Source organism: Lipophrys pholis (assembly GCF_963383615.2).
Source record: "Lipophrys pholis genome assembly, chromosome: 16".
Lineage (NCBI taxonomy): Eukaryota > Metazoa > Chordata > Actinopteri > Blenniiformes > Blenniidae > Lipophrys > Lipophrys pholis.
The window spans coordinates 3082374-3107680 of NC_137634.1; the positions used below are offsets into that span (position 1 = coordinate 3082374).

The 25307-nt window shown below is 44.0% G+C and overlaps 1 protein-coding gene across 2 annotated transcripts in view; it reads left to right on the plus strand.

Annotated features, from left to right (window-relative positions):
* dscama (Down syndrome cell adhesion molecule a) overlaps window positions 1-25307 on the plus strand; it is a gene marked incomplete at its 5' end in the record, with an annotated part of 118122 nt that overhangs the window by 80833 nt on the left and 11982 nt on the right. For both annotated transcript variants that reach the window (XM_080483986.1, XM_080483987.1), the window contains 13 exons: window positions 651-926; window positions 1930-2226; window positions 4032-4307; window positions 6295-6573; window positions 7207-7326; window positions 8230-8409; window positions 17525-17721; window positions 19600-19696; window positions 19787-19915; window positions 20133-20300; window positions 20674-20744; window positions 22332-22575; window positions 23895-24041. In XM_080483986.1, coding sequence (XP_080340112.1) covers window positions 651-926; window positions 1930-2226; window positions 4032-4307; window positions 6295-6573; window positions 7207-7326; window positions 8230-8409; window positions 17525-17721; window positions 19600-19696; window positions 19787-19915; window positions 20133-20300; window positions 20674-20744; window positions 22332-22575; window positions 23895-24041 — 2481 coding nt within the window. The remainder of the gene's footprint in view (window positions 1-650; window positions 927-1929; window positions 2227-4031; window positions 4308-6294; window positions 6574-7206; window positions 7327-8229; window positions 8410-17524; window positions 17722-19599; window positions 19697-19786; window positions 19916-20132; window positions 20301-20673; window positions 20745-22331; window positions 22576-23894; window positions 24042-25307) is intronic.

A 25307-nucleotide genomic window follows, 5' to 3' on the forward strand; every position in this document is an offset into this window, starting at 1 on the left:
AACATCTCACTGGAAAAACATGCCCCTCTCAAAATAAAAAAAGATCAATTTCAAGGTACTTTGACTTTAAGATAAGTGAAAAAAATCTGCCAATAGAAGATTTCTTGAAATGCTATTTAGAATATTGTGATCTTAAAATTACCAGGAAAAACTTAATTTAAGCTATAGTTTGCCAGTATTTCAAGATTTCTGCCTTGTAATGAGACACAATTCTAAGAAAAAAAAATGTCTACCTTTTCACTCAAACATAGATGTTTGCTTTAATCATTTTCATCTCAACATTTCCATTTAATACATATCCAACTTATTTTGAGTTGTACTATAGGGGCACTTGTCTAGATTTAAGACTCTTGTACTTGAAATAAGATTACAAGGATTTAATTAAGCATTTTGAGGTATAATGTCTTTTCACATTTAGCTGGAAATCCTTATTTTTAGTCACAATGTGAAAGCATTTAGAAGCACTGTGTTTTAAGACAAGCCAGCTTTGCCTAAAAGTGTTTTTACCTCAAAAGTACACATTTGCTTTTCTTTTTTTTTATGCCTTTCATGTTTACTTGTAATTCATCCTTCAAAAGAAAGACCAATGCACTTGGTAAGATTTTGAGTTTTTGCAGCGCTGAGGAATGAACGGTCACGTCTCCCCGCAGAGCCTCTGAAGGTGGCGGTGAGTCCGCGGAAGGTGAAGGGCAGCGTGGGGAGCCAGGTGTCGCTGTCCTGCGGCGTGACGGGCTCCGAAGAGTACCAGCTGTCCTGGTACCGCAACGGGGAGCTCATCTACCCCAGCAACAGCGTCCGCATGACCGGCCAGAACCGGGAGAACCTGGTGATGGCCGGCATGGCCAAGAGCGACGGAGGGGCGTACCAGTGCTTCGCCCGCCACGGCAAGATGTCGGCTCAGGACTTTGTTCAAGTCATACTGGAAGGTCAGAGCGGGCAGTGAGGCGTGTGGGTGGGAACAAGTAGTACTGGATAACTGTAATTTACTGTTACGTGTGCAGTAAATGTGAATCCATATGGATGCTGTGTTATACCAATGAATGGTACAAGAATACAATTTATCTTGCCATTAGAAGTAAAACATCTGGTGGCTGTGATCTCATACAGACTTTGTAAGACGAAACAATATGTATTTTTATTTATTTATTTTTTCTTAATTAGTTCACTAAAGTAGAAACCAGAGAAATAGAAAATCAGCTCATGTTTGATTGTGTCTTGAACTGTAATGCAGCTGTATCTTTAAAATCGTGTTTGGGGGCTCAGTTGGTAGAGTGGTCGTCCTTCAATCAGAAGGTCATTGGTTCAATTCCTAATCTCCGCTGTCCATATGTTGAAGTGTCCTTGAGCAAGACACTGAACCCCATACTGCTCCCAGTGGATGTGGCAGCTGCCTTTATTGGTTCTATTCTATACCACAATAACAGCTGCAGTGATAATGATAACACAGTATATTAACTCATTGAATGATAAGGCACTGACATTTTTGTTGCAGATTTCAAGAAGACTTTATAACAGCTGTAATTACCTGCACGTTTGCACAAAACTGGCTTGAATTATTTTAAGAGATGCATTTTTCTAAAGTTATCCTCAACCTTTTATCAGGCAATCATTGAAAATACGATGTAATTTCAACCCTATGAAGTTGTTTAAGCATATTTGAACACCTTTTTCCAAGTGTTCAGATTTAAATCAAGATTTTATGTGTGAAATCAGTTCAGTATGTGATGGATTTCAACATCAGAGTCCTTCTATCAACACTAGTATGCATAATATATCTTTAATTCCAAGCAAGAATAACCCCCCAAAAAATCATGTTATAAAGTTCCTGCAGTAATTTCAGCATCTGTTGCATAATAGTGTTTTTTTTTTTTTTTTTTTTAAGATTTTGTGTTTAACATTTTTCGATTGTGTCGTCTTTCCTCCCTCCAGACGGAACGCCGAAGATTCTATCTTCGTTCAGTGAGAAGGTCTACAACATCAACGAGTTTGTGTCGCTGTCGTGCACGGTGAAGGGCACGCCTGAGCCGCGGGTCACGTGGACGCTGGACGACGAGTCCGTGGTGCGGGACAGCCGCCATCGCATCTCCTACTACACCAACGGCGAGGGCCACGTGGTCAGCCACCTCAACATCAGCCAGACGCAGGTCCCCAACGGAGGCGTGTATCGCTGCGTCTGCAACAACTCGGCCGGGACAGTCTCCTACCAGGCTCGAATAAACGTAAGAGGTGCTTGTCAGATCAACTCTTCCAACACACCATCACATATACACTCCAGCATGCCTTGAATCGTTCTGTTTTGATTGGATTCCAATCGGCTCCACCCAGATGTGCAAATGTTTGAAGAATCCTGACGGAGTTGTTTTCTTTAAGAGGTTTCGATCTTCCTGAAGCCTCGTGCATCGTTGCTTTTGCTCTGGGCGTGGAGGAGCTCCTCCTCGCGGCGTCATCCGTCAGAGGTGTCGGCATTGCCTTTCGTCAGCCCCACCGAACGCCTGCTGACGGCTTTATACTGGGGCGCCATCATGGTGATTTACTGTCCGCGCCAGTGCTTTACTGCCCCGCTATGTGCTCTCTGTGGTCGTGGTCGGCTGGATCGCTGTCGTCATGTAGCCGTGGTATTCGGTCACTGGTGTGCTTGTCGAAGAGCCATTAGTATTTCTCTATTGCAGAGAGCGAACGCTACGTTTTCTGTACACTGATTGCTTTAATTTGATTGTGTTCACTCTTGCATGCTGCGGGGCTAAGCAGGGCGATCCCCCAGCCGTGGGCGAGCGTCCGCTGGATGCTGGATGCTGAATGCAGCCAAGCAATGCAGATAAATCTCTGCAGGTGCCATTGTGGGGAAAGCGTAATGACTGTTTCTCACATCGTTGGCTCCCTAATCGTGCTAAAGACAGTAGCAACCTCGGATATGCTTGTGCTCAAAGTACGCTGCCGCGCGTAGTTAAACTGTCTTCTTCAGTGCTTTAAAGAGAAACCCGGCAGTCCATTTGCCTGACGGACCCTGAGCTGTGGGAGGCCTCCTGCTCCTCTGTTGGTTCTTTAGATGTGCTTAACATGAGTAATGGCTCCAATCTTCTCTTCACGAGTGGAGAAAGTGAACAATGGAAGCAAACGATGATGTTCTGGATGGGCAGTGAAAATAGACTTTTTGGGTCTGACAAATCAAATTTTTAATCAGAGGTAGAATACGTCGACTGTCGAAGATACTTAGCCCGTATTTTTGATGCTGCCCTGTGACGACTGAAGCAAAAGATGTTCAGGTTTCTTTCTGTCCATCTGCTGTGAAAACTCTTCAACTGAATCAGATTTGGCACAAAGCTACACTCACACTCTGAGATGTACTCGTTACAGTTTGTTGATCCGAAGGTCAAATGTCTTTTGTGGATCTTCAAAACTCCTAAGTCAAATTTCATGAGATTTTTACACCCATCAGTTTAATATGCACTGATTGGATTTTGTTTGTTGAAGGTTGTTTTAAGGTCATTAAGGAACTCGCCGTATATCGCCGACGGAAAATCAAGAAAGTGGTTTGGACAGGAATGTCAGAGGGATACAACCTATTTTGAGTTTGAGAAGTTTGTTGAAAGGAAGAAACAAACTGATTCGAGCAGCGTCCCTGCATCAGAGCGCGATGGCGAGTCATTGTAGTGTTTGGTTTGGGATCCGTTTAGGTTTTCTTGAAGTTGGCTGTTAGTTTTATTTGCCGATCGCTTTCGCTAGAGTCGTGTTAAAGGTTTCTTCTATTCTCTCGTTGCACTGAGGATAAACTAAACTGACTTCCCACGTGTTCCATTACTTCAAAGTTGAGACGGGATGAGAAGGAAACTTCCTCGGGCATTCTGAACCCCCCCCCCCCCCCCAAAAAAAATGATCTTGCCAATATTTTCTTTTCTTTCTCTCAGAACGAATCAAGGCATGTAAAACCTTGTGGTGTTGTAAAAAACACACACAGCACAGCTTTCTTTTCCACCACCACCCCTGCCTCAAAATCATTTTAAGAGAGTTGTCTCTCCAATGTGTCCTTCAAGGGCCTGCCAGCATCAGACCAATGAAGAACCTCACTGCCATCGCTGGGCGCGACATGTACATCCACTGCCGTGTCATCGGCTACCCGTACTACTCCATCAAATGGTACAAGGACTCCAACCTGCTGCCGTACAACCACCGGCAGCGGGCCTTCGAGAACAACGGCACCCTGAAGCTGTTCGACGTGCAGAAGGACGTGGACGAGGGCGAGTACACCTGCAACGTGCTGGTGCAGCCGCAGCTGTCCACGCACCAGAGCGTCTACGTCACTGTGAAAGGTACCAGGCTTTCTGCTGCAGGGACGAACGACGGGAGAGGGAAACGCAGCGTTGGTGTAATTAGCAAATGAAGAGCAGAATGAAAGTTTTAGTGGTTCAGAACTTCCTAATTTCTCTGTAGTATTGGCCATCCTATCAAACCTGAGAGGCTTCACAACTGGAAAGAACCAACAACAGACATAATAGTGTTTAATTTCTCAAGCTATGTCACAGACCAAATGATTTTTACCCATTTTATAGTTATTTCTTGATTGTTTTGGTAGAAACTTCACAATCACATCAGCATATTTGCTCATATCTTGCCAGATCCCATGTTTTACTTTAAATCAGGTAATAGTCTTCTTCTTTATCTTTTTCTTTTTCTTTTTCTTTTTCTTTTTCTTTTTCTTTTTCTTTTTCTTTTTCTTTTTCTTTTTCTTCTTCTCCTTCTTCTTCTTGATGACGTGTTGCATCGTTTACATCCTGATCACTGGATCACTGGTTAATTGAGTCTGTTGATAAATCTATTTTATGTAACTTTAATAACACAGATCACAGCGATAAGGCTTAATTAACCTCTTATCAATGCTTACTTGTATCTGACTTGGATTATAATACAGTGTGAGGCATCTGCAGGACTTAAATGTGAAAAGTAGTTAAAGTCGGTCAGTCAGTCTAATGTTAGCCGTTAGCATACGGCACCGCGTAAAAAGTGGTGTCAGATTTTCCGTGTGTAATCAGAGATATCATGATTTGTAGTGTGACGTAAGCATCTTAAGCTACTTATTAGAGATGTGCATACATACGGTGTGGCGCTGCGGTATTTGCTGAGTCCACCGGTGGCTGCTCCGTCATTAATCTCTCAGCCGGTGAATATCAAAGAGGGGAATCTCTTTATCGGCGGGCACGCCGACCCTGCACTCTGCACGCCGGCCCGTCACGTTCGAGAGATGAATTAAAGCGTCCCGCCAGAATCTTTAAAACCCTTGTTGGGAGACATGTACAGGAATATTTGCGAATCTCTAAATAAAAAACAAAAACAAGGCACCTTCTCCATCAGTCAGTTTATCGGTAGCTCATCTGAATACGAACCGTTCAGTGTTAACCTCAGATGGCTCTCCTTCTTCAATGACGCTGCATAATTTGAAGTGTCGGGATGTTGCAAGCACACCTCCTCCTCTTCCTCCTCCTCCTCCTCCATCACCTCCTCTCTCTCTCTCTCGACGTGCTAACGAGTGCGCGAGGGGGGAAACCACACAGAAATCACACAACGCTACGCCGCTACTCCGCCTCGGCTAATTTGCCTCTCGGCTGCTTAGCATTCCGCCGCTGCCAAGAGGGAATCCCCAGGAGCCTATTATGCCTATTTTGTTGTGAATTAAATAAGCGCTGAAGTGCCGCTTATTCCAATGTTGTTTTAAATCATTAATTTCCCAAAGCATCTGGTTCTCACGGTGGCTACAGTGTCCCCGGAGAGCGAGAGCCGACGCTACACGCATGTTGTTTGATCGGGAGATCCCGCCGCCCCGCGTGGGGAGTGGAGCGGCGCCACTTCCTGCAGAATCGCCGGGCGGAATGTTCAGACGCAGAAAAGGAGGCGATGAAGGGAGAGCGGTGGCTAATGAGGCTCGATGGGAGTGTTTCACCAAGCAGCTCAACCGTCACATATGTAAACCTTCAATTTACTGAAGAGGAAGATAAATCATGCAGTCCAGAGGAAGAATAAGAAAATGCTTTATTAAGTATGCAGACTTTTAAAGAGCGCTGAGGCTCCATTTACACGACATTTTCAAGCGACTGCATCTCTGTTTATTACAAGCTGAAAAAAATTAAATACAAGCATATTGTTTAAAAGTAAAGTCAATATAGTAGGTGCTATATTTCCTTTTCTTTTTCTTTACTTTCTTTTCGACTGGTTTACTACAATATGTAGAAGATCAGAAAATGAAGCCTCGAGCCTGAGCTCACGCTAATGATTGGGAGATTAATCCAGGTGTGTCCTCCACAGTCCCACCCACCATCCACCCCTTTGAGTTCCCTCGGTTCTCCATCGGCCAGCGCGTCTTCATCCCCTGCGTGGTCATGTCCGGCGACCAACCCGTCTTCATCACCTGGCAGAAGGACGGCCGGCCCATCCCGGCCAGCCTCGGTGTCACCATCGACAACATCGACTTCACCAGCTCGCTGCGCATCTCCAACCTCACGCTTATGCACAACGGCAACTACACCTGCATCGCTCGCAACCAGGCGGCTGCGGTGGAGCACCAGAGCCAGCTCATCGTCCGAGGTGAGGGCGGGGGGGGGTTGTAGGACGACTCGTCCACAAAACTACAACCCTGGACGACTCGTCCATGATGAGTTTTTTTGAGAAAATAAATCTTGTACAATGTACTTTTACATATTATTATTGATATTGTATATCATATGGCTTTGTTTCTCTGTTTACCCTTCTCTTAATGGTAAACAAATTGAACAAGTGCATGTCAATAGATTTTTTGGTATAACATGATGTGTAAAATCAGATCAGTATTAGATAAAAATTCACTCAACTTATTATATAACTTCCTCATTCTTCCATATCTGAGTTATGGTGTGGAAATATGGGGGAATAATTATAAAACAAACATTGATCCTATGATTTTACTTCAGACTCATAAATCAAGCTGATTATTATTATTTTGCTCCAACAAATCCTCTGTTTGCCAAATCAAAGACACTAAAAATACACCATATTGTAGACTTTAATACACTAGAATGTTTTTGTGTCAAATATACTTTGAAATCCTTCAAATCAATAATGCTGAAAAAAGACGTCCAGGGTTGCAGTTTTGCGGACGAGTCGTTCGCTCCAGGGGAACAGCGCTCCGTCATTCTCTCTGAAAACGACAAAACGCTAATCTGATGGCTGCTTCACTCGCAGTTCCTCCGAAGTTCGTGGTGCAACCGAAAGACCAGGACGGCATCTATGGAAAGGCGGTGATACTAAACTGCTCGGCTCAAGGCTATCCAGTTCCCACCATCCAGTGGGAATACTCCAAAGGTAAACACACTCAGGAAGAAACTTCAACATCTCAAACGTCTTCAAAGTGTTTTCCCTTCTTCTTGTTTGACAATCATGCTGAATTGCAAGATAAAGCTTCTTTTTGTTTTTTATTTCTTTCCTTGGTCCTACAGCAAGTTTATTATCTACGCTAGATAATCTCTTTTGCGAACACCAGCACAACACAATGTCCACAGCCTTGAGGTTGAATATGTAAAAAAAAACACCCACCACAAGTCCAAACGCGCTCAGTGAGAGGAGAGGCAGCAGCAGCAGCAGCAGCAGCAGCAGCAGCAGCAGCAGCAGCAGCAGCAGCAGCAGCAGCAGCAGCAGCAGCAGCAGCAGCAGCAGCAGTTCTCTCTTTAGGCCTCGTTCACACTGCAGGGAAATGTGATCCGGTTCAGATTTTTTATTTATCACAATCGGGGTTTATTCACAAGTGACTCAGATCCGACCTGTTTTGTGGCTCCGATTCCGATTTCGTCACACCAGACCGAGGCCTCGTTCATATGTGGTACCAATATAAACAAACACATCTGAAATCAAAGTCAGGGAAGATATCTCACATTGGCAGTAAGGAAATATGAGAACCAGAGTAAAACATTAAAAAGTCGACTTCTTTTTTCTTTCTATTAAATTAAATTAAATTAAACAAGACATTTAAAAACAGAAGTAGAATACTGAGGCCTTAAAAGAAGTTAAGATAATTGGGCATGGTGGTAAATATTAAATGACACAATAGAAAATATGAGATAATAAATAAATAAATACGTTTAGGAACCGTCAAGAAAATTAGAAAACCACCAAGAAAATTGTAAAAAATTCAAAGAAATCATGGGTTATGGACGTCGACGTTCTCCTCACAGTTTCTCGTGCTGACATAAAGTGATGCTCCTCCAACAGGCGCCGGGGTCCCGCAGTTCAAACCCATCGCCCTCAACTCAGGCTTTCGAATCGAGGTGCTGGTCAACGGATCCCTGCTCATCAAACACGTGCTGGAGGAAGACAGCGGCTTCTACCTGTGCCGAGTCAGCAACGACGTCGGGGCCGACGTCAGCAAGTCCATGTACCTCAACGTCAAAAGTGAGTCGCCCCGAAAAACCGAAAAGTAACCCGCCTCACTTCCCTCCGTCTACGTTCTTTGTTTTTTGTTGTTGTTGGCATTTGAGTTGAACCGGTGATCTGAATCACAGAGGTTGGGCCCGGGCGCCGCCTGAGGTCAGCGGCGTGCTGCCGTCACGGTGCAGGCTCGCCACTTTCTGCCCCAGTGAATCCCACGAAAGCAGCGCGAGCGGCCATCGCTTGGAGAAAGCACAGCATTTATCTGGTAGTGTGCCCAAGGACTTAGCTCCCCTCCATTAAGCCCTGAATTCTGCATGTAGGCAGGAGCTGCCATGTGGAAAAGAGGGCCGAGGAGGAGGAGGAGGAGGAGGAGGAGGAAGGGTTATCTGTTTCCGTGCCACTCACACGAAGCACCACTGAAATGTTTGTTGTGGTCAGTCTGTGCAGCCAAATCAATTCTTGACAATTTTGCAAAACACAGTTCAGAACTAAACTCCTGTTGTCAAAGTGGATCCAGAACTTCATCTTTATACCGTCACAATAATGACTCTGGCTGTTTGTAAATAGGAAAGTCGTTTGGTTTTCGGCATTGCATGATGGAATAGTCATACTTCTTTCAGGTATGTCTAACACATTTCCACAGAACTGCATCTGTTTAAATTTTAACTCATTGGAGTGTCTTATGAGGTTTTATTGATGTAACGTACTGCACAGAAAGAGAAAAAAAAAAAAGCCACCAAATATTTCAGTTGTTATTATATTGATGCTGCACTTTGCCACACTGCCCCCTTCAGTCTGATTAAATAAACCATGAACGTAATACATGATTTAATCAGTCCTTCGAACAGAGAGGTGCTGAGAGCCGGCCACGGCTGCAACACAGTTTTAAGAGCTTGTTCTCTTTTTTTCGGGGGGGCGGGGGGGGGGGTCTTCGCCGAGACGTACGGTTGTAGTGCATGATGGCGGATTGGCGAGTGCGTGTGATCTCCATCTGGTCTACTGTGGCCTCAAGCAGAGAGTCGTCGCCCATAAAAATCGATGAGTTTTCACTTGAAACTTTGTAGTGTAAATGAGGTTTTTGGGAAAATTTTCTATATTCTAAATGTTTCTATTTTCACAAAACCAAACAAATATTACTGAAAAGGACTCCGATCTCGATAATAAAACCACCATAATGCAGCGTTTTACAGGTTAGGAACAGAAAAAACCACCAGAAGATGCTTTGGCGGTAATGATGAGCTGCAGCATGGTTTACTTTAGCATTCCTCAGATGCAGAAGTGGATTCACTAGTTGTTTTTTTTATTGACGACGTGGATCAAACCCACCCGGAGAAACGTGGAAACACCGAGATCTGAGTTTTCACACAGCCCGTTTATTGATCTTTCTCTTTTTATGTCTTTTGTTGGTGTGTGAGTGAGACTGCGCCTCTGTGTGTGTGTGCGTGTGTGTGTGTGTGTGTGTGTGTGTGTGTGTGTGTGTGTGTGTGTGTGTGTGTGTGTGTGTGTGTGTGTGTGTGTGTGTGTGTGTGTGTGTGTGTGCAGTCCCTCAGGTGCTTGCATTGTCCTGATTTGTCTCTCTTGTCTGTAGTAACCTGAATCCCCCCCCCCCCCCCCCCCCCCCAACCACCACCACCACCAACCCATCTACAAGCGCCATGGGAACCACACCTCATCCTCCCTCCCGTGTGTGTGTGTGTGTGTGTGTGTGTGTGTGTGTGTGTGTGTGTGTGTGTGTGTGTGTGTGTGTGTGTGTGTGTGTGCTTATTAACCCTGAAAGCTTCTTCCTGCTTTACAGGTACAATGTAGTTCACTGCGACGTTCTGTACACTCTGTGCTGTTTTTTTTTTTTTCCATGTTGTTTATTCAGGCCAGACTACGCCACTTGAACAGTGGCGGCTACTTAAGAGGCTTAGGAGCCAATTAGGGAGGCTCACAAGCTTGACGCATGCTGGAGAGCTCGCGTGACGAATAGCGTGATCTGCACTGTGTATTTATTGGCTGTCCGAGTGTGTGACTTGATGCATCGGTGAACAATCCGTGGGGGAAATCAATGGATTACATGAGCGGCGCAGGTCAGATATGCAGCGCAGGTGAGCAAACACCAGCGGAGACGCAGCATAAAGGGAAGGAAACAGTGCAGTCATTACAAAAATAATGCTAATAATGGGCCTTTCAGCTGGTGCAGCGCTTTGGTTATTGTGCCGCACTAAATGAATTGCAGCTATTGTTGCGTCCATAGCTCAGCACTTTCACTGTTACCAGTGTCTGGTCACGGTACGCCATGCATCATCCAGTCATAACTCGGTTTTATTTCTCTGTTCAGTTCTCGTTCAGAGCCGCTTCGCAGGTGTCGGCTTAAACAAACCATTTTCATGCAATTTCCAGTCAAGCACCCCCCCAGCCTCCTAAAACAGATGCAGTTCAGTCGATTCATTACCAACTCACAGCGGATGCTATCAGAGTCAGTCAACAGCCACTCAATGTTTATCAGGGCCAATTAAGACCAATCAAGCCAGTTAGACATCATAATGTCTGCAGACGCAGTGATGAGGCCGGAGCGCGTAATGAGGCTCCCGCTGTACCGCCGCGCTAAACGCTCCTGTGGCCGCCGAGCGCTCGCCTCAGCATGCTTCAGACCACCGTAAGGATCTAACCCCCCCCCCCCCCCCCGCCCCCCAACTCCTCCTGAGCTGCTTTTCTTTCATCTTATAGCCTTCTCCACTCAGTCCACCTCCACCCAGTCCGCAGGCACGTACTTAGTATCATGCTCCGCGTCCAAGCCAATTGTGCAGCTAAGAGAATTATTTCAGTACATTGCAGGCGGCCACTGAACCAGTCAACCCCCCCCCCCCCCCCCCCCCCTCCCCCACCCCATCCCCCCCTCCACCTCCTCACTCCTCCCCGGTGCCCACTCACAGCGCGCCCCCGGGGCAAGAGGGCAAGATGCATCTCGGCGCGTCTCCTCTCGTCCGGCGCCGCTGAGACGGCGGCCCCCGGTGGCCCGCCGGGCAACACGCAGAATACATCTCAGCATGAAACCAGCTGATATTCCTCGGCCGCGAAGATGCACTCGATTCCGTTTCGGGAGGTTTAGATTTCATTTTCTATCACCAAACCCATTCAATATCTCGACGCTGACGTTTGTTTTGGACCAGGTTTGCCTGACATAGCGTCACAGATCTCCTCTTCATGGTCAAAATGCAATGAGGCTGGTGCCAACTTACGAGTACTGAGCAGTGAATTTCAGCAGACTCTGATAGAGTCGCTTCACTTTCAATTAGCCGACTGGGAATTTGGTGAATGAAGTGGCCCGAGAGGCTTTTTTAATAACAGAAGAGCAAAAACCCACATCTGGTCCAGTTCTTCTGCACATGGTCAGTAGATGAACTATAACAAGGTTTTCCTCCAGATGTGTCATGACTCCCAGTCCATGTTCTCCTGGGACTTGGTAGTTTTATTTTGACAGTCACCTTAATAACAATCTAACTTGGTCGTCTGTCCACTAGAATGTCCGTGTTCTTCCATTGTTAATTGCGTATTTCTGTGTGTGCGCGTGTGGGGTTTTATTCTAAGAAATAAACAGCACCCACTAGTGGCCCAACATGGAAACGACTTTGCCTTTCAGCATTTCTGCCGGCCATCGTTTTCAAAATGTTGCCGCGTAAACCCGAAACAAAAATGCAAAAACGATGCGTCACTGTGACTAATCAGCACACCGAGGAACCAGGTTCCACCTGAGAAGTTTTTATTTCTTTAACAAACTAGAGCTACACTCGGTAGAGCGCAGACCTTCGCTAACGCCACATTTGTTTGACAAACCAAGTTAGCATCACAAGCATGATAGCCATTAGATTAGTTAGTTAGGTAGCAACATCACTGTGTGAAACGCTGAGCGGGGAGCGTCTCCATGGCAACAGACGCTGATCTCCTTTGATTTCCCCCATGAGGTAGCTCTCTCATCCGCTTTGTATGGGACATTTTCTCACAGTTTTGGGGATTTTTTCGGTAATGATTAGCCGGTAACATCGCAATCTAATCTAATGGATAGGTACAAATCATCCCTGAAAGTTTTTTGCAAAGAATTGGTAAAATACACACATACAAACCAATAAATAAAAAACAAAAACATAACTTCTCCGCCAACTCTTGTTGGCGATGGTAATAATCCAGGTTAACACGTGTAAAACAAATGCAGCCAACAGCACAAACCTCCAGCCAACAAACTCAAGAGTTTTCCTTAAAGTTTGCAAAATATCCACAGTGAAGCTTTGTGGGACTTGTGTTCTAACCGACCAGATCTCCATTCCTCACATCTCACTGAACCCTGCCATTGGGCCTCGCCGCTTGCGTTCTCCCTTCCTGTCTGTGATCGCACATGAATGGCGCCACACTGAAGTCTAATTATGTGTTATTATTATTATTATTATTATTATTCTTCACCTGACTCCCACCGTTCGGCTAATTCTGTTTTCCGCCTCGCCGCCGTCCACCGGGGACATTTCTCATCTTGGTTTTGTCTTTTATTTCTGCATTGCGACATTCGGGGTGCGATTGTGTAATCATCATCATCATCATCATCATCATCATCATCATCATCATCATCATCATCATCATCATCATCCTCATCCTGTAGAAATCAATGGCAGGTTCTATTCCTGGGTACTAGAAATGGCCCTATTTCTAAGAGCAGAGGCTCGAGAGAGAAAGAGAGAGAGGAGGGAGGAGGAGAGACTGTCCGATGGTGGTTGGCATGGTAACCTGGCCAGGTGAAAGGGAGCCTGGGAGAAAGCGAGGGAGGGAGGGAGGGAGAGAAGGGGGAGCTTTTGTCTCAGGGGAGTAGCCAATCAGCAGCCAGCCTATCCCCCACAATCCCCTGCAGGCTTGAGCGTATCATCACTGCCCTCTGGGTTGCTGTGGAGGAACAGGGCTCTCCTCACCTCCACATGAAACACTCTCGCTTTTTTTCTCTTCCCCTCCTTTCTGTCCCTGCGTCCGTGCAGACGGCGGCGTCTGTTTACACTTTTAACAGGACGATCACATCTTCTGCACAGTCGCAGATTTATATTGAGGTTAAACAGGAAGAGAAAAATATTCCGATTTGACACCGTACCCGTTAAAAAGCGATTTTAATTTTGTGTTTTTTTGTGTTTTTATTTTTTGTTTCTGTTTTCACTCGCTCCCTTGTGCCATAATTCAGCCGGATATTAAAGAAATACATCAACGCAACAATTACAGCGCCACAAATTCTGCTTCAGGGCTGGCTCACATGGGCCGCTCACGCACACACACACACACACACACACACACACACACACACACACACACACACACACACACACACACACACACACACACACACACACACACACACACACACACACGCGCACGCACACACACGCAGCCTCATCAGTATCACTTTTCCAGTGTGCTTCTGCTCGGTTGCACAGCAGCTGCAGTTTATATTCAGTCTGTAACATCAAAATGAAGTAATGACGTCACCGGATTTGACACTTATTGTTCGGTAAAGTGAGATGAAGCTTAAATCAGTGCAGCAAAAGAAAAAAAAAGAATCACACAGAGAAAATCACACTATTTTTCTAAAATGGTGGAATCCCCAGGCGAAACATAAAACTGATAAAACCGCTCAAAAAAGCAGGAAAAACGACTAAAATTGTAACGTTGAAGTCCTTTACAGTGAAAACGGGTTAAAATAGCTCAGCGGGCTAAAACTCTTCCAACCATTAGGAAATGCACAGCAGCTATAAATACTAAAATACTTAAAATGGCTAAAGCGGGGAAAAAAGAAAATCCATGGAAAACAGAGGGGAAATTGCAGAAATTGGCTACAAAAGCAAATAAATGTAATAGAATACATCTAAACTGTAGTTATAATACTTCATGAATGTATCGTCAGTGTTTAGAATGGAAATACGTTTCTTCTTCATGTCAGATAATTAACGTATTTTGTGGTTCCAGATAATTAACGTATTTTGTGGTTCCAGATAAATTTCATCCAGTGGCGAATTCCATAAATGGCTCAGTTAGTCAAAGCAGTTGCAGAACCCTGGATCTATATGTAAAGTTTTTAAGCTTGGGGGAGGGTCTGGGACAGGAGGCCTTTTTCCAGCACGATTTATTCCTTTTCAACGAGATTATATGAGCAGAAGGGAGAGCCACAATGATGGAGGTAAAAATGATCATCAATGCAAAACTAAGGAAAAGTCCAACATTTGCCACATTAAGAGACTTTATATTAACACTTACCTGATATTTCACATTAAAAGCATCTCACTTTTTCTTTTTTTTACACTCAAGTAAAACAAGTACGATATGAGCGATCGAGGCCTGAGGGGAATACATATACATGTACTTGCAGTGGATTTGTCTTTACAACTTTTTTTTCCTAACTTTTCACTCAATTAGACGCCGGCTGAATCAAACACTTAGACCCTCCTTTTCCTGAAGAACTTTCAGAGTTTGTTGTTAAACAACTATCTTTGCTTGTTAGCAGGGCTTCACAATATATCGCAAAGTTCTAGTAATATCGCCAATATTGCAAATGACTGAACTGCATTGAATGTCTTCCACGCTCCGCTGATTCAAATTCTGAGAATTTTAAATATGAAAGAAATATTTGACTTCTGAACACAAATTGTGCTGTTAACTGATTAAAACACTTAAAACACAAATGGCAGAAATATTTCAGTTAAAAGCACAAAAAATCAAGGAAAAGTGACCGAAGAAACTGCTGGTGGAAAAAACAGGAAGCGAATTAGAGCGCTGTCGTTTGAGAAAACCTTATTTCCTTTAGTGTTTTTTATTTATCTTCCCTGATATTATGCAGCTGAAGTATTTAAGGCTTTGGAAAGACAAATCAAATAAAACCTTGGACGATGTTTGAACTGTATTTTGTGAGTTTATCGACAGATTAATGGAATGTTATAGAGATTTGAAGCTTTTTCACACATATAGTAGAAACATGAAGAATGACCTTGTTCTCATCGCCTTTTTCTAACGTGAGCTTTTTGTGTTTTCCACTGTATCCAGAGCTTAAAAGTTATTTCCTTTTTTTCCTTCGATATATCCTGTAGCAACACAGATTGTTGGTGCTCTGATTGGCTCCGATCTGGTCGACACCAGATTTGACTCCTGCGAGTTCTTTTTTTTTTTTTTACTTTAACATTTTTGTCCAAATAGAAACAGAAAACCCGAGTTTATTAGATGTATTGTTAATTCTGCATCGTAACGGGAGGAGTTGTATCGCTCGCCTCACTCCTCTGGCTTGTTGCCCCAACCTCACCCGTCACACCCGGGGCGTCGACGGCGGAAGCGAGAGTCTCAAACGACAGCGTTTACATAAAGCCCGGGCGGTTTATTTCCTTCGCCTCACTCCTCCGAATGTTTCTCAGAAAGAAAAAAAAAAAAAAAAAAAAAAAATCATACTTGTCATGCAAAATAAATCAGCGAGCTTTTCCGGAGCCGAGGCCCCAAATGGCTGCGGAGTGAATAAGAGATGAGGCTTAAATGTTTGCAACCTCTTGCCTGACACTTCCCATCACGTCAGCGGAGTCACGCTTTGTGTGTGTGTGTGTGTGTGTGTCCGCGCGCGCACGTGTGTGTGTGTGTGTGCGCGTGTGTGTGTGTGAGCATCTGGGAGTAGAGGGTTGTTACACACTCTGCTGTGGGTGTAATGAGCCATGTATGTCGTTAGTGTGTGTTTAGTGTGATGTCTTCAGAGTGTTGTTAAAGCGTCAATGTACCATTTAGGACCCTGCAATAGGAGACACACACACACACACACGCACGCACGCACGCACGCACGCACACACACACACACACACACACACACACACACGCACACACACACACCATATGCATGTTGGCGGCGCGAGAGGAGCATCATTTAAACCATTTTCCAGGACAACTAGTTCATATTTGATCTAAATCATGTGATTAATGGACCTTTAATATTCATTAAAATGAATTAAAGCTTCAACAATAACACAGCAACATCAGATTGTTTAATATTAGTAGGAAACATTCATATTTATGACCAAACCTCACACACATTTCATATCATATTCATGTGTTTTTCTTTTAATAATAATAATAATAATAATAATAATAATAATAATAATAATAATAATAATAATAATAATGCTCCAATTACATGCTATCAAACTGTTTTGCTTGTTTGTTGAATATATTTTTTGTTACATATCATTAAGTATATTTTTAAATAACTCTGAATCAACTATAGCCGTCATAAATACGGAATAATAAGATATAAAGTGAAATAATAGAGCTTGATGGATAGATTTATAAAGTTTGTTGATTATTAATTATGTTATTGTCTTTCAGTCGCCTCTTTTTGTTTGAACCGTGGTTCCATTTTGGGTGTCTGTTTACGTGACAACTTCCTGAAAACGACTCCCACTGTGGACATTTTTGAAAACGGGGGAAAACACAACTTTTCTGATACTGCTACTGTAATAATTCTTCTGCACACGTGTGAGTAGACGGACAATAACAAACATGGCGGCCTCCAGAGTGTCATGACTCCCAGTCAATATTCTCCTGGGACTTGGTGCTTTTATTTTGACAGTCACCATAATAACAATCCACCTTGGTCGTCTGTCCACTAGAATGTCTGTGTTCTCCTATTGTTAATGCTTCATATTTAAAGAATGGTCAGCTTGCTTAACTATTCATTTTGATAAAAAACAAAACACATTCTGAACAAACGTGTATCAGTCAGTTGTATATTTGTCTTAAGTCATCGGTACACTTGTGTCTCCAAGATTCAAATACCTTAATCTTTTCTTTTAAAGGAAATTATTGTGAGTGTATTTTATGCACATTCCAAATTTACTGCATAAATGATAATATAACCAGAAAAACATGAGACAGTTTCATCCTACAAAATCAGTATGACTGGTGTCAGTTCCTCAAAAGTAGTGAGACACTTCAGGTCATCTGATAGCAGCTTTTAAAAGAAAGCATCTAAAAACATGTCGTCTTTCTCTCTCTCTCTCTCTCTCTCTCTCTCTCTCTCTCTCTCTCTCTCTCTCTCTCTCTCTCTCTCTCTCTCTCCTCTCTCTCTCTCTCTCTCTCTCTCTCTCTCTCTTCTCGTCAGTCCCGGCCATGATCACGTCCTACCCCAACACCACGCTGGCCACGCAGGGCGAGGAGAAGAAGATGAGCTGCACGGCTCACGGCGAGAAGCCCATCATGGTGCGCTGGGAGAAGGAGGAACGCATCATCAACCCCGAGACCAGCCGCTATGTGGTTTCTGTCAAGGAGGTGGGCGATGAAGTCATCTCCACGCTGCAGGTACGAGGCTGCAACACGCCACAACACACACACACACACACACACACACACACACACACACACACACACACACACACACACACACACACACACACACACACACAGACACACACACACACACAGGACTGCCCTCTCACGTCTGGTTCCCAAAACATGAAGCTGGACTGTGCGGCGCCGCGTGATCCGGTTGGATATTCTCACCCGAGAAACAACAACTCTGCTTGTTTTGGTTCAAGTGCATGTAAAGGTTTAACACAGTTAGCAGCAGCATCCAGTTCGTCCAAGTCCTACCAAGTCAAGAATATGGAGTCACGACACGACAGAGGCACTACTGAGCATGTGCAGAAGAACTATTTACTAGGGATGTCCCGATCACACTTTTTTGCCCCCGATACCGATCCGATTTTTCAGAATTGAGTATCGGCCGATACCGATACTTTCCCGATCCGATACTCACATTGCTATTGCAAATATACTCAATAATCTTTGGAGCGACTAAGAAGTCTGAAGCTAAAAGCACTATTGGCAGAAGCTTTGTTTACCTAGAAATTATTGGAAAAATCACTTATTGAATCAAAATTCTTCTCTTTCTCTTTAGTCGTTGTTGTAAACTGAGGAACATCCACACGATGAAAAAATCTTTGTTCTCCCTGGCCTTCTCCCAACAAACCGTCCACACCTCACTATGAACACGGCTCAACACGAGGCTTCAGGGCATGTAGTACACATGCCAGGCCTTTAGGGGCGCTGTGACTCACCAAACACAACAAAAAAGCAGAAGAAAACAGACCACATAGAAATTTAGAAGTAGACTTCTGCACAAAAACACATAAACCACTATATATAACTCTAGTTTTATAGGTCTATGGCCCCGCTCCGCCTGCTTCTAGCTTCTGCAGCTCGACCGGAGCTTCTAGTCCCTGATTGTTGTGATTAGTTGACGTTGCGGACCACGTTTTTTTTTTTTTTTTTAGATCGGCGGGGTGATCGGCTGGATTTGCCGATCCCCGATCACTCACAAATCACTAATATCGGCCCCGATCCGATATCTACCGATCGGATCGGGACATCCCTACTATTTACACCATGGTGTGCATGTGCAGTAGCAGCATCTTCAAACTACAACGCCATTTACAGAAGCTCCGAGCGGCGTTGTTGTGGAAATAGCTTCAGTATTTATTTGGGGTTTTTTCACGTGAACAAGCTTTGCGTTATTCTTACAGACATGCTTTGTAAGGAAAATTGTGGATTTTCAGGTTCACATGCAGCGATTTGAAGTTCAAAGTGAACAGATGAATAATCACATTCATACAAATACCTGGAAACATACTTAAATTCACTTATATCACTAGAAAGTAGCGACTAATTGAATTCAATGATCAACAGGTCGTTAAAAAGAATGAAAAACTTACAAAAATTAAAGTAAACCTATAGAAATCATTCTTTATTCGTTTGACATCCAGAGTTTTCAAACCCATAACTTCTTTTATGATATGTTGAAATTTCATGAACAAGCAGAAAGCAGAGAAATGGATCTTCGTGTTCATATGCTGCACGTTGAAATATCCTCCAGCGCTTCTGCAGTTGGGCCAGAATCACGTCACAGAAAACCTTAAGCAGCACGTTCAGTACTGTCATGTTATTTTGGAAACACTCGATTTTTGATGATTCTACAGCTATGAATGATAAATAAATCCCATTTTAATATATTTAAGCTTTAGTTTCTCTCTATTTAAAAAAAACAAAAAAAACACAACCAGACAATGATTTGCCTCTCCTTTCAAAATAAAGTCAAAATGTCTTTTTTGACATCTTCATGACTTCATGGTCCGACAGGGTGAATGTCTGAACTTCCTCTGGTCCTCATGTCTTCACCAGATCATGCCCACAGTGCGGGAGGACTCGGGCTTCTTCTCCTGCCACGCCATCAACTCCTTTGGAGAAGACCGAGGAATCATCCAGCTCACCGTTCAAGGTACGCCACCGCCGCCGCCACCGCCACCGCCATCAACGCCGGCTCTGATTCTGCACGCAGGGTGAAATAACACTGCCTCGACCCCCACAGAGCCTCCGGACCCCCCAGAGGTGGAGATCAGGGAGGTGAAGGACAGAACCATCGCTCTGCGGTGGACAATGGGATTCGATGGCAACAGCCCAATCACAGGCTTTGATATTGAAAGCAAGAACAAATCAGGTAACGGATTTTCATCCGTGTTGAGTTGCTGCGATTGTTTTCCACCGGCGGTTTCCTGAGAGAAACATGAATTATAGCTACTCAAGTCTGCGTCCGCTGTGATTTAACGCAGCCCGTCCTGATGCACTTAGCTGGATTCGCCCACTGACCCTAATAAACCTTGGCTCCCCCTCCCCCCCCCCCCCCCCCCCCCCCCACCACCACTTTCCCCCTACAGCCTCCTGGGACACGGCTCAGAAGACCAAAGACGTCTCACCTCAGCTCAACCAGGCCACCATCATCGACCTCCACCCCTCCTCCACCTACAACATCCGCATGTTCGCCAAGAACCTGATCGGCAAGAGCGAGGCGAGCAACGAGCTCACCATCACCACCGACGAAGCAGGTCGGTCCGGCGTCCCGTCCGCTTTTCATGTCGAGTCGAGTCGAGGCAAAAGGCCGACTGAGCGAGTTCATTAGCGCCCGGCGGCGTCAGGCCGTCGGCTCCGTTGCATTATTGAACACACGCTGACCCCGGCGCTAAAAGCAGAACTTTTCAATTAGCGGCCTCAGTAGTAAATGTCACACCGCGGTTCAATACGCCGAGGCTGTATTTTAGCAAATTACAGCACACACACACACACACACACACACACACACACACACACACACACACACACACACACACACACACACACACACACACACACACACACACACACACACACAGTTATTTGGATGTTGTTCAGTTTGCTAACATGCTGGTCATGTAACCTCAGCTCCTGACGGACCACCTCAGGAGGTGCAGCTGGAAGCCCTCTCCTCGCAGAGCATCCGGGTCTCGTGGAGGGTAAGTTCCTCTGACCCTGCAACCCCCCACCCCCCCTCCGCACCCCCTCACCCCCCTCACCCCCCTCCTCTGCAGCCGGGAGTGTTTGACCCTGAGCACCGGCCTGCTGCTGCTCCGAGGTGTTGCTTCGTTTTAATCTGTAAATTTGAAGATCGCAGCAGTTTCCTCAGCTGGATGTTCGTCTGTGGAAAAAATAAATAAAATGTGTTGAAACTACTTGTATTTTCATGCTGAGGGGCAGTTTTTTTTATTTTTGTTTATTATGTTCAAACTCTGTACACACACTCATCTCATCTCTCCATGTGTTGAAATGAACACTTTGTCAATTTGCAGTTTTTTACTAATTTAGCTTTTCTCTCTATATATTTCAACATTAATGACGGTTTAACTTGAGTGCTTGGTGTCTTTTCTTTCCAGCACAACCTCACCTATGTGACTCTACAATTATTTACTCATTCTGAAATACTGGCTGAAAACACTGAACCTAAAACTAAAAACAAAAGAAATACAAAATTCGATTGGGAATTTTTTTATATTGAGAGCCACAAACATATGTAATGAAAAATGTTTACAACTTAGAAAGTATATCCAATTAGTATACGTACAAACCAATGCAAACACATTTATATGCAATTGTTTACCTGAAAACACAAGAAACTCCCAGTGGCACAATCGTATAACTACGTAACAATTTCAGGCCGTTAAAAGACTTCATCAATAAAACAGCCACAGACTAAATAGAATTCACACTTTAGCTCAATAAAATGTGAAAAGTGAGGGTAAATTTGAAGTTCTGAAAACCAAATTAGCAAACGGCTGCATGGTGCAGTCGTGGTTCACACTTTGTGTAGTTTGCATGTTCTTTTGGGGGTTTTGTACGGGTATATTACTTCCAGGAAATTCCTTTCACAGTCCAAAAACTGAGATTTAAGGTTATTTTGTGACTCTAAAATGATCCTTATATGTGAAAAAAGTGTGAAAGATGAAGCGGTAGTGAACAAATAATGTTACATTTCGAATTATTTCTAAATAATCTGCAGCTTTTCTGCTGCAGTTGTTGTCGATCTTGCCAGGAAAACCATTTTTTCGGTCTTCATAATTGTTGTGAAGAGATTGTAATGAAAAACTCTCAGGTGTTTGAATTACTGCAGAAAGTATCATGATCATCATGGTGAGGAATCTACATTTAATTTATACAAAAAGTGGAAACGCCACTTTAAATAACTCAAAATTCAGATCAAATATAGATTTTTAGATTTTCAGATACCTGTCACTCATTTTCTGTTTAATAAAAGTTACCCACATTTATTTTTTGTTATTATATCAAACCTTGAATCATTTTGAGTAATGATTATCCGCATTTAGATTTTAATGTTTTAATTTGACATTTTTTACCTCATTTTATTTCAATAATAATTCTGTGAACTTCTCAGCGACTTTCTCTTTTTATTTTTGTGTTTTTTGTGACTCTGAATTCTCTCAACGATGCTTTAAGATACTCCCCCGCAGTCGTAGAGCGAATATAAGCAGTGAGTGATGATGATGGTTCGTCTTGAGTTTCAGACCTGTTGTTTGTTGCTCATCCAGGCTCCTAAGAAGCACCTTCAGAACGGGGCGATCCGGGGCTACCAGGTGGGCTACAGGGAGTACAGCTCCGGGGGGAACTACCAGTTCAGTGTCATTAGTGTGGAGACCACCGGGGACAACGCCGAGAGCCTGGTGCTGGACAACCTCAAGAAGTTCACGCAGTACGGCGTGGTGGTGCAGGCCAGCAACAGCGCCGGGACCGGGCCGTCCTCCACCGAGGTGGCTGCGACCACGCTGGAGGACGGTAAGAGGGGGCGGGGCCAGGGTGATGGACAGATTCCATGTGTGCACATGACAAGCATCAGCAGACTGCGGGTGCTTCCTCATAGTCCCTCCTATCTCCTTTCCTATCCACTTTTCCTTAATCCCATGACGTCGTCCACGGGGTTAAGGAAAAGAGGAACTGAAGGGAAACGGCTGCCAGGTGAATAAAGAACCAATCAGAGTGAGAATAGGCTGCACACAAACTGGACTTTACTGTGTTGGTTCTACAACATCCAGAACATTCTGAGTTGGGATCTGGGTTCTAGAGGATTTCAAGTTGTTCTAGGCAGATTATTGCTTCGGTAATTTACATGATCGGCTCCTTATTCAGTCATCCTGAGTTTCCCTGAACGCTCCGATGAGCGGGTTCCTTTAAATGTTGTTGCCGCAAGGAATTGTGGGGGAACATCAGTGGTAAAGGAAGCATCAGTGGTTCCTAGGCTAAAGGAGGTTCTGAAGGAAGCATCAGTGGTTCCTAGGCTAAAGGAGGTTCTAAAGGAAGCATCAGTGGTTCCTAGGCTAAAGGAGGTTCTAAAGGAAGTGTCAGTGTTTCCTAGGCTGAAGGAGGTTCTAAAGGAAGCATCAGTGGTTCCTAGGCTAAAGGAGGTTCTAAAGGAAGCATCAGTGGTTCCTAGGCTAAAGGAGGTTCTAAAGGAAGTGTCAGTGTTTCCTAGGCTGAAGGAGGTTCTAAAGGAAGCATCAGTGGTTCCTACGCTAAAGGAGGTTCTAAAGGAAGCATCAGTGGTTCCTAGGCTAAAGGAAATTCTAAAGGAAGCATCAGTGGTTCCTAGGCTAAAGGAGGTTCTAAAGGAAGCATCAGTGGTTTCTAGGCTAAAGGAAATTCTAAAGGAAGCATCAGTGGTTCCTAGGCTAAAGGAGGTTCTAAAGGAAGCATCAGTGGTTCCTAGGCTAAAGGAGGTTCTAAAGGAAGTGTCAGTGTTTCCTAGGCTGAAGGAGGTTCTAAAGGAAGCATCAGTGGTTCCTAGGCTAAAGGAGGTTCTAAAGGAAGCATCAGTGTTTCTGGGGCTAAAGGAGGTTCTAAAGGAAGCATTGAGCCTCCTTTCCTTAGCTTAGTGAGAATTCCAACGCTCCTTATCACTTAAACACTTCTGGGGTTAAGGAGAAGGTGATAGAAAAGGAGATAGGAGGGACTGTTAGGAGATAGGAGGGACTGTTAGGATGCACCCTGCGTGACTTCACTTCAGAGGCATTTGTGAGCAGATATCACAACCTAGTGGTAATGACAGGGTACTGCGAGAACCGTTCTCATCACCCCTCCCCTCTTGTTGCCTCCTCCAGTGCCCAGTCGGCCTCCGGAGAACGTCCAGGCCACGGCCACGTCCCCGGAGGTCATCTCCCTGTCCTGGCTGACACCCCCCAAAGACGCTCTGAACGGGAACCTGCTGGGCTTCAGGGTCATCTACTGGGCCAACCTGCCCGACGGAGGTACGAGTCCACCCTCAGACGTCTGCGGCTGCTGCAGAACTCAGTCACAACTGGGATTTAAATCATGCAACCAGATTAAATTAATCCAAGGATCTAATGTGCACATCAGTGCTTGTGTGATTGAAGGACATTTCTAGACTTTTAAATGCCATTTTTATCAGATAAAGTCTGTCGAAACAGCATTAAACTCATAATTTCTTCTTTAAAAACTAAATAAGTTTGGAAAAAATAACAATCAGTGGATTTCTATGAAAGAAAAACGCAATTATAAACATATTTGATGAGCTCAATCCGACTATTTTTCATGATTTGGTGCAAAAACTTCCTGAAATTTGACAAACAAGCAGCATTTAACAAAAGTACTTGTGTATTTCACTACTATTAGTTAAAAGTACTTTCTTCTAATATTGCACCAGTCAAGTACCTACGAAGAGACGTTTTGCCAAAGTAGAAGTATAAATAGTGCACTTTCATTTCCTTTTATTAGTTTGTGGGAAACGGAATAGATGCAAAGTAATGGACCACCGAGTCTGCAAGAGTCTAAAGATATTAAATCCTGAGCTCTTGAAGTCGTTTATATGACTACAAAACAACGTGCAATCCAAGTATTTTGTGAATAAAACCCCAACAACCTGTTTTCTGTTACTTTGTAGACAGAAATATATTATATATTAAATATTCAGTTTGACTGATCTCTTTTCTTGGCACTTGCCAAGATTTAAAATCTTATTTTTAGACATGATCAAATATAGCAACTTGTTTTTAGTCCTCGATTTTACAGTCTAATCTTGTTTTAAGTCATTTTCTTCTGTTTATATATTCATATTTGGCACTTTTTACAGCAGCACCTAAATGATCCATAATCATAAAAAAAAAACTGGAAATCATTTTTCGTGATGCATGCTCAATTAAGGCATTATTTAATGATAATTAAAATGTGACATCAGAAATTCAAAACAAGTTCACATGTCGAGGCAGACGCACACGAAACACTTCAGACTGCGTCAAAACAAACTATTTTTCCAAGCTGAAAGTGTTATTGTGACATCCTGGCTGAAGATTTTTTGACTTTTTACTCATCAGTCGGTGAGATTTTGAATATTTAGTTGTGTTTTGTTGTGTGGACCCCCCCCTCCCCTCCGCTCAGCTCGGCATGAAATTGTCACATGCCGTCTTGGCGTGAGCGGGATTGCTTGTGACAGCGTCATTACCTTTGCCCCCCCGTCCCCGCTCTGCTCTGTCACATCACGTTGGCCTTCGTATAAA